The sequence below is a fragment of the Suncus etruscus genome, chromosome 11 (genome assembly GCF_024139225.1).
Source record: "Suncus etruscus isolate mSunEtr1 chromosome 11, mSunEtr1.pri.cur, whole genome shotgun sequence".
Lineage (NCBI taxonomy): Eukaryota > Metazoa > Chordata > Mammalia > Eulipotyphla > Soricidae > Suncus > Suncus etruscus.
In genome coordinates this window covers 2315130-2333450 of record NC_064858.1, presented here as the reverse complement: position 1 = coordinate 2333450, position 18321 = coordinate 2315130, and the positions used below count along the sequence as shown (strand labels likewise).

The following is an 18321-nucleotide window of genomic DNA, read 5'->3' as shown; positions in this document are numbered from 1 at the left end:
TTGGTTAGAACCCCGGTGTCCCATATGGTCCCCCGGGCCTGCCAGGAGCTATTTCTGAGCAGACAGCCAGGAGTAACCCCTGAGCACCGCCGGGTGTGGCCCAAAAAAAACAAAACAACAACAACAAAAAAATAAAGAATGAAATGGGAGGAAGGGAGGCTTTAAGAATATCAAGTTGGAGGGGCCGGGTGGTGGCGCTAGAGGTAAGGTGCCTGCCTTGCCTGCACTAGCCTTGGACGGACCGCGGTTCAATCCCCCGGTGTCCCATATGGTCCCCCAAGCCAGGAGCAACTTCTGAGCGTTACCGGGTGTGGCCCAAAAACCAAAAAAAAAAAAAAGAATATCAAGTTGGGGCCAGAGAGATAGCATGGAGGTAAGGCATTTGCCTTTCATGCAGAAGGATGATGGTTCGAATTCTGGCATCCCATATGGTCCCCTGAGCCTACCAGGAGCGATTTCTGAGCATAGAGCCAGGAGGAACCCCTGAGCGCTGCTGGGTGTGACCCAACAAACCAAAAAAAAAAAAAAAAAAAAAAGAATACCAAGCTTTGGGACCAGAGCAGTGGCGCAAGCAGTAGGACGTTTGCCTTGCACACACTAACCTAGGACAGACTGCTGTTCCATCCCCTGGCATCCCATATGGTCCCTGAAGCCAGGAACAATTTCTGAGCACACAGCCATGATTTCTGAGTAACCCCTGAGCATCACTAGGTATGGCCCCAAAACAAAACAAAACAAAACAAAAATAATATCAAGCTTTAAGGTCAAAGAAATGTTACATCCAAAGAATCATTAGCCAGATCGGGGCCATCATTCTTGTCAGAAACAAAAAGTTGCGGGTCCGACAGGCACTCCTCTGTCGCTCACGTCTCCAGACAGGACTCAACTTCATACACTGAATCACCAGGATTTTCCCTCCAGTGATTACCGACTGACATTCGCCTCAGCCATAGTAGAGCCACAGGGTCTGCTCAACGATGGATGCCCTTCCTATGAAAATGCCCCTTTATTTATGACCGTAGCTCATGTATCTTTTTATAGTTGCCAGCACACAGAGGTGGCGTATTTAACCTTGTGTGATATGCTGTATTTAGAGGAGGGAAGCGATATAGCTGCAGTAGGGCCTTCTTGGAAGGAGGAGGGGGAGCTACTGTGCTCGGAGGGAGCAGCGATTGATTGCCCTGGGGATTCTGACTGAAACTGCAGGGAGCCATTTGCAGCTTTGCAGTGACCAGATAATAAAACTGGTTATTTGGAAAAATAAAAACAACAGTGGTGCTTTGATTATTTTTGTTCGGGGAAGGGGCCAAGAAAGTTTTTATTGAACTAAACTTGTTTAGAACAATGTGGGAAGGAAGAAAGAGAAGAAAGTCACCTTCAAGATTGCACACTGTGTGTCCAGGTGGGGGGAAAGCAAACAGCATGATGAGCAGGCAAGATGCGTGTTCAAGGGCAAACACAGGAGGGAAGGAGTGTTGTGTGAGTGTGAGAGGGTGCGTGTGTTCGTGTGTGTATGAATTTGTGTGACTGTGTGTGTATGCATGTATTGCTTTTCCATTTTGTGGCCAACTTTTCTTGCTCCTAAAAGTGGCTTATAGGGCCAGAGTGATAGCACAGCGGCAGGGTGTTTGCCTTGCAAGCTGCTGACACGGGACGTGTCTCAGGTTCGGTTTCCTGCATCTCATATGGTCCCCCAAGTCTGCCAAGAGCGATTTCTGAGTGCAGATCCAGGAGTAACTAACTCTTGAGTGCCACCAGATGTGACGCCCCCCCAAAAAAAACCAACCAACCAAATAAATAAATAAGTATGTAAATAAATAAAAGTGCCTTATAGGGGACCAGATCGATAGCACAGGGAGGGCATTTACCTTGCACACAGCCGAGCTAGGCTCAATCCTGGCATTCCAAGCCTGCCAGGAGCGATCTCTGAGTGCAGAGCCACGAGTACCCCCTGAGTGCTGCCAGGTGTGGCCCCAAAACAAAAAATAAACAACAACAATAACAACCAAGTGGCTTATAGGAAGGAGTCCAAGTGAGAGTGCAGCAGGGAGGGTGTTTGCTTTGTACACAGCCAAGCTAGGTTCGATCTCTGGCATCCTATAGGGTCCCTCTGAGCCCGCCAGGAGTGATGCCTGAGAGCATGTAACCCAAAACACACACACACACACACACACACACACACACACACGGCTTCTAACCAGGCTGACTCACCAGCTAAAGTTCATCTTCCTGAGCTCTCGGCTAAGCACGATCCTCCTGGGATCTGCCACGACCCTTGAAGTGTCCTTCAGACCAGCGACTTGGTCCCACTCAGCAAGCCAAGTTGCCTTAGGCTTCTAACCTGCCTCAATCTTTTTGTTTGACTTTGCAGTGAAAAGGGACCCACCAGGCCTGTGCGTACTCCCTTGCCTGGACGCTAGGTGGCGGGGCATCCCGCCCTGGACTCTCCAGCCAACCCCAGCCACAGCCTGAAAAGGTTTCTGGCCTTTTCCTTGGGGCCAAACCACCCTTCTCTGGGTGCCAGCCACCGTAGGGGCCTGCAAAGGGCACCTGAGCCCATGTCCCCTCCCCAGCTTTCTCTTTCTCTTTCCCAGGGGCTGGTAGATGTGCTTGCTGTGTGGACCAGGAGGCTGAGGGTCCATTTGAAAAGGGGCCTTTAGGATTTTTTTGTTTCAGAAATATTTAAGATGAGGATTTTAATATACAAAGATACTTTTGCAGGAGAACGCAGTGAATTTTCTGCATTGTGTGAAATGATTTTTATTGAAGTCAAGTGGCAGTTCAAAAGAAGCTCAGCAACAGTTATTTTCTGCTTAAAGTAGAAATTACCACATAATAGGGCGTTTGGCCAGGTACAAAGACGACTGAACCCATGGGGCCGGAGAGATAGCATGAAGGTAAGGTGTTTGCCTTTCATGCAGGAGGTCATCGGTTCGAATCCCGGCGCCCCATATGGTCCCCCGTGCCTGCCAGGAGCAATTTCTGAGCCTGGAGCCAGGAATAACCCCTGAGCACTGCCGGGTGTGACCCAAAAACCACAAAAAAAAAAAAAAAAAGACGACTGAACCCAGGAGGGACCTGGGTTCAATCCCCGGCATTCCATAGAGTCCCCTGAGCCTCCCAGGAGCAATTTCTGAGTGCAGAGCCAGGAGTAACTCCTGAGCACTGCCAGATGTGGTCCCAAAGCTAATAATAATAATAATAATAATAATAATAATAATAATAATAATAATAATAATAAATAAAATATTACCACTTTAGTTTAAAAAGGTAACCTTGCAAAATTTCAAACTGATGCTCCCATTATTTCCAAAACATAGTCCTATGTTTTGATAAAATACTGAGTGCCACTTTATATCCATAAAGGCAAACAGCTCATCTCTATGAAAAGAATAATGTGCACTAATCATTGTAACTACTGTTTTCCTTCAAGTGAATAAAAGTTCTAATTTCATTTGAATTTGAAAATAAATTGTGTGCTTGGTAGAGGAGGGTTAACTAAGGAAGGACTTAGCCTAGTGCTGAGGTTAAAATCCTAATTCTCGGGGGCCAGAGAGATAGCATGGAGGTAAGGCGTTTGCCTTGCATACAGAAGGATGGTGGTTCGAATCCCGGCATCCCATAGGGTCCCCCGAGCCTGCCAGGAGCGATTTCTGAGCATAGAGGCAGGAGTAACCCCTGAGCACTGCCCGGTGTGACCAAAAAAACAAACAAACAAACAAAAAAACTTCTAATTCTCAGGGCTGGAAAGATACCACAGAGACAGGGCGTTTGCCTTGCAAGCAGCCAATCCAGGACGGATGGTGGTTCAAATCCTGGCATCCCGTAGGGTCCCCTGCCTGCCAGTAGCAACTTCTGAGTGCAGAACCAAGAGAAACTCCTGAGCATCACTGGGTGTGACCAAAAAAAAAAAATCCTAATTCTTTATTGTCTTTCTTTTATGTCAAAACTCAGGTTTCTTTCTTTTTTTTTTTTTGTTTTTGTTTTTGTTTTCGTTTTTGGGCCACACCCGGCATTGCTCAGGGGTTACTCCTGGCTGTCTGCTCAGAAATGGCTCCTGGCAGGCACGGGGGACCATATGGGACACCGGGATTCGAACCAACCACCTTTGGTCCTGGATCGGCTGCTTACAAGGCAAACATCGCTGTGCTATCTCTCCGGGCCCTCAGGTTTTTTTCTTTCCTCAGATTTTTAACATTGCTGGTAGAAATTATGTTCCAGGGTTTCACATGAAAAAGTAGAAAAGTATATATAAAAACATGAAATATAGGGGCTGGAGCAGTGGCATTAGAGGTAAGGCATCTGCCTTGCAAGCACTAGCCTAGCAATGACTGCAGTTCAACCCCCCGGTGTCCCATATGGTCCCCCAAGTCAAGAGCGATTTCTGAGCTCATAGCCAGGAATAAACCCCTGAGTGTCAACGGGTGTGGCCTCCCAAAAAAAAGAAAGAAAAGAAACATTAACTATATTGCGTAAAATATTCTACAAAAGTTATACACTAAAATTTTCAAAAGATTAGCCATTAAAACTAATTTTCTAAGGGAAACTTTTATTTTACTCAGAAAAAAATTGATTTTTTTTTCTTATTAGTTTTGGATTAGAAATGGCATCTGTTTTGTTCTCACAGTGTAGTGGGTTTGTTTCCTCCTGTTGTTTCTGTACGAAAGAGATAGTTATATATAGGATCATGTATTTTTTTCCATGTGCCAAATGGGAATAATGTTTATTTGGTGATCATTATTATTATTATTATTATTATTATTATTATTTTGGTTTTTGGGTCACACCTGGCAGCATTCAGGGGTTCCTCCTGGCTCTACGCTTAGAAATCGCTCCTGGCAAGCTCGAGAGACCATATGGGATGACGGGATTAGAACCACCATCCTTCCTTCTGTATGAAAGGCAAACACCCTGCCTCCATGCTATCTCTCCGCCCCCCCCCACTTCTTACTTGCCGAAACTAACTTCCTTTCTTTCTTTTGCCTACTCCAAACTAACATTTTTCTTTCTTTCTTCTTTTTCTTACTTGCTTTCTTTCTTCATTCTTTATTTCTTTTTCTTCTCTTCCTTCCACCATCTTTCCTTCCTTCCTTTCTTTCTTTCTCTTTCTTCTTTCTCCTTCCTTCCTTTCTTTCTCTCTTCTTTCTTTCTTTCTCACTTTCTTTCTTTCTTCTTTCCTTCCTTCCTTCCTTCCTTCTTCTTTCTTTTTCTTTCTTTCTTTCTCTCTCTCTCTCTCTCTCTTTCTTTCTTTCTTTCTTTCTTTCTTTTCTTTCTTTCTTTCTTTCTTTCTTTCTTTCTTTCTTTCTTTCTTTCTTTCTTTCTTTCTGGCTTTTGGGCTCACCTGGGGACTCTCAACAGTTCCTCCTGGTTCTGTAGTCAGAAATCGTTCCTGATGGGCTCGGGGGATTATATGGGATGCCAGGGATTGAACCCAGGTCGGGGTTGGCAGGGTGCAAGGAAAAAGCCCTACTGTTGTGCTGTCTCTCCAACTTTTTTATTCCCTGCAGCAACTTCTCTGCCTTCACACCAGCCCAGGACCCAAGGCAGCTGGGAACCCTGCAGCCAGTCTTGTCACTGGAGATGGAGCTGGGATAGACCTGGTGGGGGGAGGTCGAGGAGGATCCAGACCCCAAGCATCTCTTTGGAGGGTCCCAGGACGCTGAGGGCTCCAGGGCACGGGCCAGAGTCTGATGGCAGAGGCTCAGGCCCCTTGCTTGAGGCTGGGAGCAGGCCAGGATCCGATGGCAGCAGCCGGGCTGGCTGTCAGGGGCGGAGGAACCAGCCGGCCCGCCCCCAGGATTGAGGAAGTGTCTGGGCCGGGCTGGGCCGGGAAGCGCCAAGACCGGGGAGGAGGAAGGACTGGGGGGTCCTGCCACCCTGACCCCCCAAATCCCGACCCCACAGGTGAGCTCATCCAGCGTCCCAGCTTCAATCTGCCACCGTGGCCCTGCCCAACCCGATCGATCCAACCCACCCGTGGGTGTGAGTGGCCTGGAGGGAGGGAGGGAGGGAGGCCCCAAAATTCGGCCTGGGGAGGCCAGAGGGATGGAGGACCCGGGAACGGGGAAGGAAAGTGCTCGCTGCCCTCTGCCACCTCCTCCGGTGGGGACTGCCACCAGGAATTCCTGAGCTTCTTTCTGTATGTGTGTCTGCAAAAACTTGTACATGTACGTATGTGTGTCTGTGTGTGTCTGTGTGTACACCTCTGTGTATGTGAGTGCTGGAAGGGTCCTGAGGACACAGTGGGGGTCCATGCCGGCACCACCTTTCAGGGTTTGCTTTTTGCTCAGGTGGACGGATTCTAACTCTGATCTGCCACAGATTTGGAAGGCGATCAGAAATGTGGGGGTCGGAGGGAGATGCCCATGGAAAACCAGGGAGATCTGGTGAGGGAGCACCCCGTGTCTGGGGGCTGTTCCTGGAGGAGGCGTTGGGAGGGCTGTCTGGGAAGTTGAACTCAAACCCTTCGCCAGCTTCTGGTCCTCACCTTTGGTTTCATCCTGAGAATCGAGCACCCTTTAGGCTTCAGCAGCAGCAGGCATGGGGCCTCTCGGGCCTCCTGCCAGGAACCAACAACTCCATCAGAGCCTCAGGCCTGAGGGTGCCAAGAGCCCCCCTAAACTGTCAGCAAGGCTTGTGGGGAGCCCAAATGTGTCCCTGGTCATCCTCTCCCCACTTTTCACCTCTCCCGTGACTGCTCACTGCACCAAGACTCTCATCACCATTTCTTGTTTTGTATTTTTTGTTTTGTTTTTGTGTTTAGGCTTTTTGGACCACATTCAGTGGTGCTCAGGGGTTACTCCTGGCTCTACACTCAGAAATCATTCCTGGCAGGTTCAGGGAATAATATGGGATGCCGGGAATCGCACCCAGGTCTGTTCCAGGTTGGCCACATGCAAAGCAAATGCCCCACTGCTGTGCTATCTCTCTGGCCCCTGTCTTGTTTTTTTTTTTTAATTTGAGGGTCACAACCTGGCTCTGCCCTCAGGAGCACTCCTGGCAGTGCTCGGGGGACCTGGGATGCTGGGAACCGAACCTGTCGCCCTGGGCTGGCAAAGGGTAGATATGTTAGATGGATGGGTCTCAGAAGTGCTGTCCTCTATTGAGTCTAGGGGACTCTTGTGGTCTACATGGGTGTGGTCTACATGGGTGTGTGTGTATGGTTCCTTTTCCCACCCCAGGGGGGCCCTGGTCCCTCCCCAGCCACCTTGGATGGCTGGTTCTCTAGTCCATGGCCCCTCTGAATTCTCTCTGTCCTTCTGCTCCCTGCCTGCATGCTTTGTCTAGGCAGTAGTACTGCAGGCACCTTGAGTCCACCGTGTCCTGGGCACCTCTCCACTGCCGCCAGCTCCAGACCTAGTGAACCCAGGGCAGCCTATGGGACTCCAGCTTCCTCTGAGACCATCCAGCACCAAGCTGGTGTGTGGGACCTTCCCCACCAGAATGGAGTCCCATCGGAAAGAAGCTGATGCCCAAGGCTTCCAGACCTGCTTCCAGCATCTTCCAGAGCTCTCAAGAGGGGGGGGGGGAGTTCACAGTGCATTTTTTCCTGCCTGCAGCTATACACTGATTAGACTCTGCTGCTCCAAATATTCCTGGATGTGTCTCGGGGGCCAGGATGGTGGTCATGGTGGCGCAGTCAGAGTTTCCTCCTCGGATTCTGGGCAATACTGGTGCCCAGGAATCACTCCCTATGCCTGGCCGGTATGATGCTGGCAGTAGCCACACACACACACACACACACACACACACACACACACACACACACACACACACACACACACACACACTGCACGAGTTGCCCCACAAATCAGGCCAGGAAGCCATTTGTATTACAGGAGGGGACACGCTAGAAGCCACAACTGACTGGTGTGAGCTCAGGCAAAAGAGCCGGTCCCCCTGCTCAGAGGGGTGAGTTCCCTGTAACTCATCCCACAGAGACGACCAAGCCTGGAACGGGGCCTCGTGGCCACAGCCAGGCCTGCTGAAGTGGGTTTTCAAAAGGAAACCAAAAAAGAAAAGAGGAACGAGCCTGGCGGGCAAGGGTGGGCCTAGTGTTGCCTTTTCTTTTTTTAAACTGAGAATTAAGTGTTCTTAGGGTCAGACATCTGCTCTGAGAAGGAACAGCCAGTGGAAGGATTCTCTGGTTTGTTGTTTTATTTATTTATTTTTTTAACCATACCAGGTGGTGTTCAGGGCTGACTCCTGACTCTGTGCTTGGGGCTCACTCTTGGCAATACTTGGGAGCCCATATAAGATGCCAAGGATCAGGCAAGCCAAGATTGGCCACATGCATGGCAAGTGCTTTCCCTTCACTCCCATGTGCTCTCTCTCTCTCTCTCTCTCTCTCTCTCTCTCTCTCTCTCTCTCTCTCTCTCTCTCTCTCTCTCTCTCATTTAAAACTGAAGTTTCAGCAAAACATCTATCTACAGTGGGAAAGGGTCTGGCAAGGTGTGTGTCTGTGTGTCCATTGTCTATATATATCTGTGTCTGTGTCTCTGTGTGTCTGTATCTGGCTGTGTGTGTGTGTGTGTGTGTGTGTGTAAATACCCTTAGCCAGTATGCAGGCATGAGGACACCCCAGGACTCACATCTCTGTGTCATGTCAGGTTGGAGTCACCTCTGGAAAAAGGTGATGTGGTGATTGCTGATGGCAGATCTTTCCAGACTCCACTGCAGGCTCTCCCTGCCCAGAGTGTGTAGGTGGGTGGGTGGGTGAGTGAGTCCCTGGAGCAATGCTGCCTGCCCGCAGCCCCCAGTTCACCCTTTGTGTGGGGAGAGGCTCTAGCTTTCAGGTGCCATGGAGCACTTGGAGGCGGGAGGGACTTGGTGGCCGCAGCAGGAACAGGGCTGGGAGCTCCTGACGCCTCTTTTCCCCAGCAGGAAGCTGAGTCCTGCCCACCCATGAAAGCCTGGCAGTGGGCCCGATGGCTGGCACGTCAGAGCAGCCACCCAGCATGTACTGGTGTGTGGGGCCAGAGGGGTCTACCGTGTGTCCCGAACATGCCATGGAGACTCAGGATGGTAAGGACAGTGCTGGGTTGGGGTGAGGGGGTCACTGGGCTTTGTCCAGCTCCAAGCTGGTCTGCACTTTCCCTTCTAGAACAATTGGCAGGATCGAATGATAGCACAGCACGAGTAGCACTTGCCTTACACACAGCCAAACTGGGTTTGATCCCCAGCATCCCACATGGTCCCTCAAAGCCATCTGGGGTGATCCCTGAGGGCTGGAGCAATAGCATTCGCCTTGCACGCGTCCCATCTGGAGAGACCCAGGTTCGATCTCTGTCAGCCCATAGGTTCCCCCAAGCCTGCCAAGAGCAATTTTTGAGTGCAGAGCCAGGAGCCCTGAGCACTGCTGGGTATGACCCAAAAACCAATAAATAGTAAACTGATTGGAGGATGAAAAGATAGAACAGTGGGGAAGACACTTGCCTTGTACATGGCTGACCCAGGTTTGATTTCTGGCAACCCCTTTGGGTCCCCCAAACCTGCCAGGAGCGATTCTTAAGGGCAGAGCTAGATGCAAGCCCTGAGCACCATTGAATGTCAAATCAAAATAAATACATATATTGATTGGGGCTGGAGTGTCCAGAGAGATCCAATTGCTAATTAACAGACATGGCACATGGTCACGGTCATGAAAGTGGACATGGGCACAGGCCTGGTAAAATGGAGCTTCCAGACTACAAACAGTGGAGGGTAGAAGGGACACCACTAGAAGTTGTCCAGGAGAAGCTTGCTACCTGAGGACTAAGGGATCCACACGAAGGGCCCACATGAAGCCTGGAGGGAGGAAGGTGGCTTTGCCCACCAACGTTTCCTTCGTGGATGCAATATTAAAAGTATTTGTATGAGGATTTTCTTTATTAGTGGTAGTTATGTGGACTAGATATATTTGGAAGTTTCAAAGGAAAGATGAGACTCATCACTGAAGATAATATCTGGAGGTATCTCAGCTTCTCTCAGAATCAGATTTCTTCACTGTACCTACTTGTCTCTCTGTCTTTTAAACAATAGTGGTAAGATTTAATAAAAGAGTCAAAAAATTGATTGGCGGGCCAGAGCAATGGCCTGCCAATGCTAGGGCGTTTTCACTGCATTTTGATCTTCTGGCATCTCATATGATCCCCCAAACCAGGAGTGATTTCTGAGTGCAGAGTCAGGAGTAACCCCTGAGCATCACTGGGTGTGATCCAAAAACAAAAACAAAAACAAAAACACATTTATATATGTTTTATAATATAAACATTATAAAAATATAATATAAACATATAAAGCAAAAAAAATTTTTTTGTTTTTGTTTTTGGGCCACACCCGGCATTGCTCAGGGGTTCCTCCTGGCTGTCTGCTCAGAAATAGCTCCTGGCAGGCACGGGGGACCATATGGGACACCGGGATTCGAACCAACCACATTTGGTCCTGGATCGGCTGCTTGCAAGGCAAACGCCGCTGTGCTATCTCTCCGGGCCCTAAAGCAAATATTTGAAAAGGGAAAGAAAAAAGAGAATTAAGTATCTCTGGGTGGGGGAAGAGAGGGAGAGAGAAAGAGAAAGAGAGAGAGAATGTTTGCTCTAGAGGCAGGTAGGGGAGGAGGCAGCAGGGAAGATGGGAGAGAAACTGGGGACATTGGTGGCCGGAATTGTGCCCTGGTGAAGGGTGTGGGACATTGTGTGATTGAATCTCAATTAGGAACAAACTTTGTAATTAAAAATGATATAACTGTATTATGAATAGCCACGTAAACCAGTGTTATAAAGTAATTTTTTTAAATGTATCTCTCAGAGGATCAAAGCGATAGGACAGTGGGGAAGGCATTTGCCTTGCATGCCACCAACCCGGGTTCAATCCCCAGCATCCCACAGGGTTCCTCAAGCACCCCCAGGAGTGAGCACTGAGCACAGAGTCAGGAATGAGCCCTGAGAGTCACTGGGTGTAGACAAAAAAATAAATTTTCTCCCCCCAGAGCCTCTGACCCCAAATGCTGATGGCTGTTTAGTTAGCAAAACTCAATGTGTTAGCACATCTTGGTGTATTGGTTAGCACATTTTGATATATTAGTTAGCACGTCTCAGTGTAAGTTAGCATAGCTTTGGCATGTTTGTACTTGGGCTCTGGGACTTGGTTCTTGGGCTCTGGGACTTGGTTCTGTTTGCTCAGAGCGACCCACCAGATGACACATGCTCACAAACTGACACACAGTTGATACACAGGCTGACACGGCTGGTACATGGGCTAAGATATGTTCCTAACTCATGTACCAGGTCTGAAGGTCTCAGAAGCCATGTGTTGATTCTGAGGCCTAAGGCCCAAGTGTTTGACTGTCAGTGTTGTCAGCGCTGTCAACTTTTATGTTGAATATCTTTTTCCCGAAAGCAATCCACAGTTGCTACCTCAGGTGGAAGTTTCCAGAAGATCCCTTTGTAGCTAATTCAGATTATGAGATGGGAAAACAACCCTCTGTGACGGGACTGTTCAAAACCACCTTTGTCCCGAAGAGGCGCTTTCCTATTTTCTGCTCTCAAGTGTGTGATCTGGAGAAATGTGACAAAGGTGGCAAGAGTCTTCCTCCTGGGTTTGCACCCACTCTGTACCCCCCTCAGCACCAAGCAGCCCCCACCTGTGTGGGGGATAAGAGTGGACTTGGGGGCTGCCTACTGGGCCCAAGTCAGTGATCTCATGGGGGCCCCAAGCCCCTGCCCCAGCCCCCTGGAAACCCCTGGAGCAACTTTTGGTGCAAAGATCAGGAGCCAGAGAGATGGTTTGTACGTGAGTGCCTCTGGGTCACAGCTCTGGAACCTCAGGATCCCCTAAGCAGCCTGGGAGTGATCCCAGTCTCCTGCACACTGACTTGAAAGGAGCTGTCCCTGAGCACCACCTGGCATGGCCACCAAATCACAAACAAACCTCAGAACCAAAAAAGCCTTTTTTCAACTTCCAAGTATCGTATGGGACCAGATACAGATTGGACAGGTTTGAGGTAGGGTGGGGGGCTTCGTGATTTTCCATACCCCACCAGGTTTTGGGGTGAAGGGCCTTCTGAGCAATTCTCAGGCCTCTAGGGGGCAATCCTGGTGGTCCCTGGCTGAAGGGCTGAGTGCCTGGGAGTCCCTGAGTGACAAGAGATGGAACTTGGAGCCTCAGGCCCTGTAATCTGTCCTGCCATTGTGCTGTCTCCCCACCACACCCATTGGAGCTGGCAGTCCCCGGGAGCCCTATGGGGTGCCAAGAGCGAACCTGGGTCTGTTGCATGCAGGGCAAGCACTTCCCAGATCGGTTTGGGTTCATTTGGGGGGGAGGAATAGAGGGAGCACCACAGTTCGCCAACTGTGATGCTCAGGGTTGACTCAGATCACTCAGTCACTCTGGATGGAAGTGAGGGACAGCCATATGCTGTGCTGCCACACGGACCCTCATAGCTCGACCTTTAATACAGAGTGGAGGGCCACTATGTGTGGCAGTCATGGCCAGGGGATCCTGGGAGTCTGGTCTGTTCCAGTGTGCTCTGGAAGCAAGTTGGGACCTCGGCCCGAGTTCAGGATCTTGGAGCCAGCGTAGTGAAAGGAAGCCCAGCGACACCTTTGGTTTGACAGAAGCTCGTCCTTGGATCTTGTCGGGGCTGAAAAACCTGTCCCACCGCGCAGGGTAACTCCCAGGAAGGCAAAGGCAGGCGGAAACTTCCAGAAGGTGCCGTGGAAGAAGGTAGAAGGAACAAGGAAACTCGGGCTCCTGGAGGACCAGAGGTGCCTGGGCACACGCCGCCCCAGGGGACCCCCTTTACCTGGAGCCTGAGAGTTGCTCAGAAATAGCCGCCTGCATATCAGCACCCTGGCTCAAAGAAGGAACATTCTAGAAGGTCTTCGGATCACAGGTTTTTACAAAGCCCTTTGATGCTCTGCTGGGGCCTCTCCTCCTCTGCAGTGGCACATCTGAAACACTGTCCTTGGGGGCCGGAGGGAGATCTCAGCCGGTAGGGTCTTTGCCTTGCACATGGCCAACCTCAGCATCCCATAGGGCTCCCAAGTCTGCCAGGAGCGATTTCTGAGCACAGAGCCAGGAGTAACCCCTGAGCACTGCTGGGTGTAACCCCCAAAACAAAACACACCTCAGTCCTTGTGGACATCTTTTCTGCCTGCCAGAAATAGAGGCAGGAAATGGGCTGGCACAGGAAGTGCCCGGTGGCTATTTGAGGCTGCTGAGAGGTGCTCATGGGTGCTGGGGCAGGTCCCAGTTCCATACAGATAAGAGTGATCTGTTTGCACCCCCCAGACCAGGAAAGAGAAGCAGGTGGGGAGGCTGGCACAGTCCTGGGAGAAACCCTCTGGCTTGATGGGCAAATGTTTAATGTGGCCTCAGTCTTGGGCTGATTTGTACTTGCTTGCTTCTAGTGACTGGGAGCTCATTTCCTCTCCAACATCACCAGGTTTTTTCCTGGGTGGTTCTTGGCAGTTGGTGCTGCCCATCTGGGGAGCCAGTGCTCCTGACCTTGCCTGCCTCACCATCTGCACTAACCAGCATCCCTTTGCCTCAAATCTGAAGTAACGAGAAGGGGGTGCCCTTACCCCCATTTATCTAACCTTGTGCCAGCAGAGTAAGCTACCAGCCAACATTGCAGCCTCTGCCCTAGTCTGTGGATTGACCCTCAAGGCTGTGTCCCAGGCCCCGCTATGGCCAAGACCCCAGCACCCCACATTTTAGACTCCCGATCTCCTGCCCCAACACACACACACACACACACACACACACACACACACACACACACACACGCACACACACACACACACACCAGGTGATCCTATGTTTTGTGGCCTGCATGTGCATGGCTAGGCCCTTCTATGGCCCAGAAAGGAGCTTGTTATTATGGCCCCCTGTCCTCGTCCCCACCTGACTGGGCATCATTGAACAATCCCAAGGGCTTCCTGGCTCTCCCAGTCCCCCATTTTCAGCTCCATAGGAACCAGGCCTGGAAAGAGCCTTGATTGTAGTTTTTGATTTTGGTTTGGTTTGAGGGTTTTTTGTTTGTTTGTTTGTTTTGTTTTGTTTTGTTTTTGGTTTTTTTTTTCTGTTTGTTTATTAGCTTTTGGGCCGCACCAGCAGTTCTCAAGGCTGACTCTAGGCTCTGAGCTCAGGAATTACTCCTGACAGTGCTCGGGGAACCCTATGGGGTTCCAGGGATTGTGTGTCTCTACTGTGTCTTGTCTGAAGTTTAATCTTGAGTGTACCATGCAGTTTTCCTCCTAACTTGTATGTTAGAGTCTTACTTTTGCTTTTCTTATGGGGAGGGGGCATATTGACTTCCCCCAACCCCGTGCTCAGGAGACTGAGCAGTCCAGAAAATCATGCCTGAGGCCCCTCAGGTCAGACTGTGTGGCTCCAGGAGCCTTTTGGGGGACAGGGTCTGGTTTTCCGTGTGCCAAGCTGCATACCCACTTCCTACCAACTGCATCTTTCCCTCAGCAAAGCTCCTTCAAACAGCTGTGAATTCCATCCACTCTTTCCTCACCATCCTGAGGACTCCAAGTTCCTTCCTAGGTTGTGACCGGATTGCCGGTCACTGAACAAGGACATCCAGTACGGGCTGGGCCGGGCACAGTCAGAGCCACTGAGGCCCTCAGTTCTGCCCTGGCTACTGGCCGGGCACCCAGGGTCCATTGTGTGTGTCTGGCAGCAGAGGTCACTTTGTCTTTCACAAACCAACACTCATGGCAGGAGACGACATCGTGTGTGGGTTCCTGTGCACCCTTGGGGGGCCCTGAGAGAGCCAAAGATCCTACTTGAGGCCCCTTTCAGGCCAAGTCATCCCTGTAGGTTCCAGATCTGTCCACAGAAGTTCATGGCAGCTTCCGGATTTTAGGGCTTTGTTGTTGTGTTGATTTGGGGACCACTCCTGGCTCTGTGCTCAGGGCTTACGCCTGGCTCTGTGCTAGGGGCTCGCTCTGTGCTCATAGATCACTCCAGGGCTTTGTGAGTGGGGCTCCCTCCAGGTTCTGGAGCCCTAATGCAGTGCCTAAGCCTCAGCTCTATACCAGAAACCCCTTCCATGGTGGGGGTGACATCGGTCTTTGCAGTTTTTCTCTGCACAGCATCCAGGGGTCTGTAAGACGGCCCCCTCTTCGTGTGCAGGAGGGTGACAGAGTGACACAGTGTCTCTTCCACCCCAGGAACCATGGACATGAGCCCAGGCAGTGGCCCTGCAGCGCCGTGGCCTGGGGTGCAGAACATTCACGCCGCCTACAAGCAGGGACAACGCTGCCGGGCCAGGAGCCTGCTGCAAGCAGCCTGTGAACAGGGCCTGACTTCTCTGGGAAAGGTGAGGCCCCCTTGCCCACCTCTCGCCTGCTGCACCCTCCCCCGACAGTGCTCAGGAAACCCTATAGGATGCTGGGAATCGAACCCGGGTTAGTTGGGCATTTCAATCGCTTCCAATCCTGAACTAATGTAACTAATGTGGAATTGAAATATGGTACAGGGAGTAAGGCATGGATCTTGCATGCAGTTGACCGCAGTTCAACTCCCCAGCACTGCTACGGACCCCCAAGGACCACCAGGGACAACTCCTGAGCACTGAGAATGCCCCTGAGGACTGCCGGGTGTGGCCCAAAGACAAAAAAGAAAAGAACAGGAATAACAGTCCAGTTCTTATTTGGTTTTGGTTTTGTACTTCATTTTCTTTTTCTGTTTTTGGGCCACACCCAGCAGTGCTCGGGAACTACTCTTGGCTCTGTGCTCAGGAGTGATCCCTGGCAGTGCTCAAGAGATCAGATGTGGTACAGGATTTGAACAAGATTTTGACCAGGCAAGAGCCTTCCCTCCTGTGCTCTCTCCTCCTGCCCTCCATGAGGAATCTGTTTCTGTATGTGTTTCTTTGCAGGATTTGTTAAAAGTGTGTGATTAGCACAGATTTAGCACCTCTCTGTGTCTTCAGAAATCTAGTTAGAACTATGGGTCCGGAGCAGTGGCACAAGTGCTAGTGTTTGCCTTGTGTGCGCTAACCTAGGACAGACTGGGGTTCCATCCCCGGTGTCCCAATGGTCCCCTGAGTCTACCAGGAGCGATTTTTGAGCACAGAACCAGGAGTAACCCCCTGAGCATCACTGGATGTGGCCCAAAAAGCAAAAAAAAAAAAAAAAAAAAAAAAAAAGAACCCAAAAACCTAGTTAAAGCTAATTATATGAAGAGAGAGAGAGTGTGTGTGCGTGTGTATGTGTGTGTGTGCGTGTGTATGTGTGTGTGTGTGAGAGAGAGAGAGAGAGAGAGAGAGAGAGAGAGAGAGAGAGAGAGAGAGAGAGAGAGAGATCATAGTTTCATCCATCCCCAGTATCCCAATGGTTCCCAAGTACTGCCAGAAGTGATTCCTGAGTGCAGTCAGGAGTAAGCCCTGAGTATCAACCGGGTGTCACACACACACACACAGGGGAGGATGAGGGAGAAAGCAAACAAGGAAGGAAAGGATGAAGGAAGGAAAGAAAGAAAAAAGAAGGAAGGAAGGAAGGAAGGAAGGAAGGAAGGAAGGAAGGAAGGAAGGAAGGAAGGAAGGAAGGAAGGAAGGAAGGAAGGAAGGAAGGAAGGAAGGAAGGAAGGGGGGGGAGGGGAGGGGAGGGGAGGGGAGGGGAGGGGAGGAGAGGAGGGACTAGGGACTAAGCCCCTTGGCCAGCCCTGAGCCCTCCCTGCCCTTACTGCTGCCCGGCCCTTGTTCTTCTTGCCCAGCGCCAGCTTCTGAGCGTGTCTGCTGCCCACGGGGACCTGGACACGGTGCGGTACCTGCTCACACAGAGGCAAGCAGAGCTGCCCATGGAGCCTGCCGACGACAACCCGGCTGTGATGGCGGCACACTTCGGGCATGCAGCCGTGGTGCAGGAGCTGCTGGAGTCCCTGCCAGGTAAAGGCAGCCAGCTCTCGGGACGGGCACAGGCTGACAGTCGTGGGGATGGGCCGGCTCTCAGCCACCAGACAGCCCTGTGGGGCCACAGTCACCTGCTGTTTCTTCACCCTTCGACCCATACTCAGTCTAAAAGCCAGCCCAGTGGTGATGGTCCCTCATGGGTCTCTTGGTCAGCAGCACAATTTCTTCCGCGCTGTGAGGTCCCCACACAAACCTCTCCCAACCTGTTGGATCTGCCTGATGTTTGACAACTTGAATCAATTACTTTTTCTTGTCTGTTTGGTTGGTTGGTTTGGAGTCACACCAGGTTGTGCTCAGGGCTTGCTGATTTGTAGATCTTGGGATCTGTAGATATTCTGTTTGCCCAAAAATAAGACAGTGTCTTATATTAATTTTTCTCCCAAAGATGCACTAGGTCTTATTTTTTCAGGGGAAGTCTTATTTTTCCATGAGGAAGAATGCGGTACACATTTATTGTTAAATGAAAATAAAAGACATTTGGGGGCTGGAGAGATAGCATAGAGGTAGGGCATTTGCCTTGCATGCAGAAGGACCGTGGTTCAAATCCCAGCATCCCATATGGTCCTTCGAGCCTGCCAGGAGTAATTTCTGAGCATAGAGCCAGGAGGAACCCCTGAGCATTGCCGGATGTGACCCAAAAAAACAAAAATAAGTAAATAAATAAAAAATAAAGGACATTTATTACCCATATAAAGTACAGTAATACGGTAGTTGTCAACACAAATCAGACAAACTGAATCCTACAGATGGCAGTCGGGGCTGCCCAAGGAACCAGTTTATAGTAAATTAATTTTCATTCTGAGACAGAGCCTGGGGGGCCTTATATTCGGGAGGATGCCTTATATTTCGCCCAGAAGGAAACCTATTAGTAGGTCTTATTTTTAGAGGATGTCTTTTTTTTGGGCGGGGGGGGGGGGGCAGTCACACCTGGCAGCGCTCAAGGGTTCCTCCTGGCTCTATGCTCAGAAGTCGCTCCTGGCAGGCTCAGGGGACCATATGAGATGCCGGGATTCGAACCACTAACCTTCTGCATGAAAGGCAAACGCCTTACCTCCATGCTATCTCTCCGGTCCCCGTAGGAAGATGTCTTATTTTCAGGGAGACACAGTAGTTCTAGGTAGGTCTCATTTCACCTCGTGCAAGCAAGGGCTTACCAATCCCATGCCCCCACCCAGTACTATCTCTCGGACCCTTTCCTTTTGATTTATTTGGTTGGTTTGGGCGCCACACTGGTGGTGCTCAGGGGTTACTCCTAGATCTGTGCTCAGAAACCACTTCTGGCGGGCTTGGGGACCCTAAGGGATGCCGGGATTTGAACCACCCTCTGTAATGAATCAGCTGCGTGCCAGGCAAACAGCCTACCACTGTACTATCTCTCAGGCCCACAAGAGTTGGAATTTTTGAGTGGAATTCTCACA

The 18321-nt window shown here is 50.4% G+C and overlaps 1 protein-coding gene across 1 annotated transcript in view; it reads left to right on the top strand.

The window, feature by feature from the left end:
• The first annotated feature begins 5829 nt into the window (after positions 1–5829).
• The window catches only part of LRRK1 (leucine rich repeat kinase 1), a 58058-nt gene continuing 45566 nt past the window's right edge, over positions 5830–18321 (top strand). The window contains 4 exon segments of the mRNA XM_049782663.1: positions 5830–5904; positions 8884–9024; positions 15162–15310; positions 16708–16879. Of these exon segments, the coding sequence (XP_049638620.1) occupies positions 8928–9024; positions 15162–15310; positions 16708–16879 (418 nt within the window). The 5' untranslated portion in view covers positions 5830–5904; positions 8884–8927.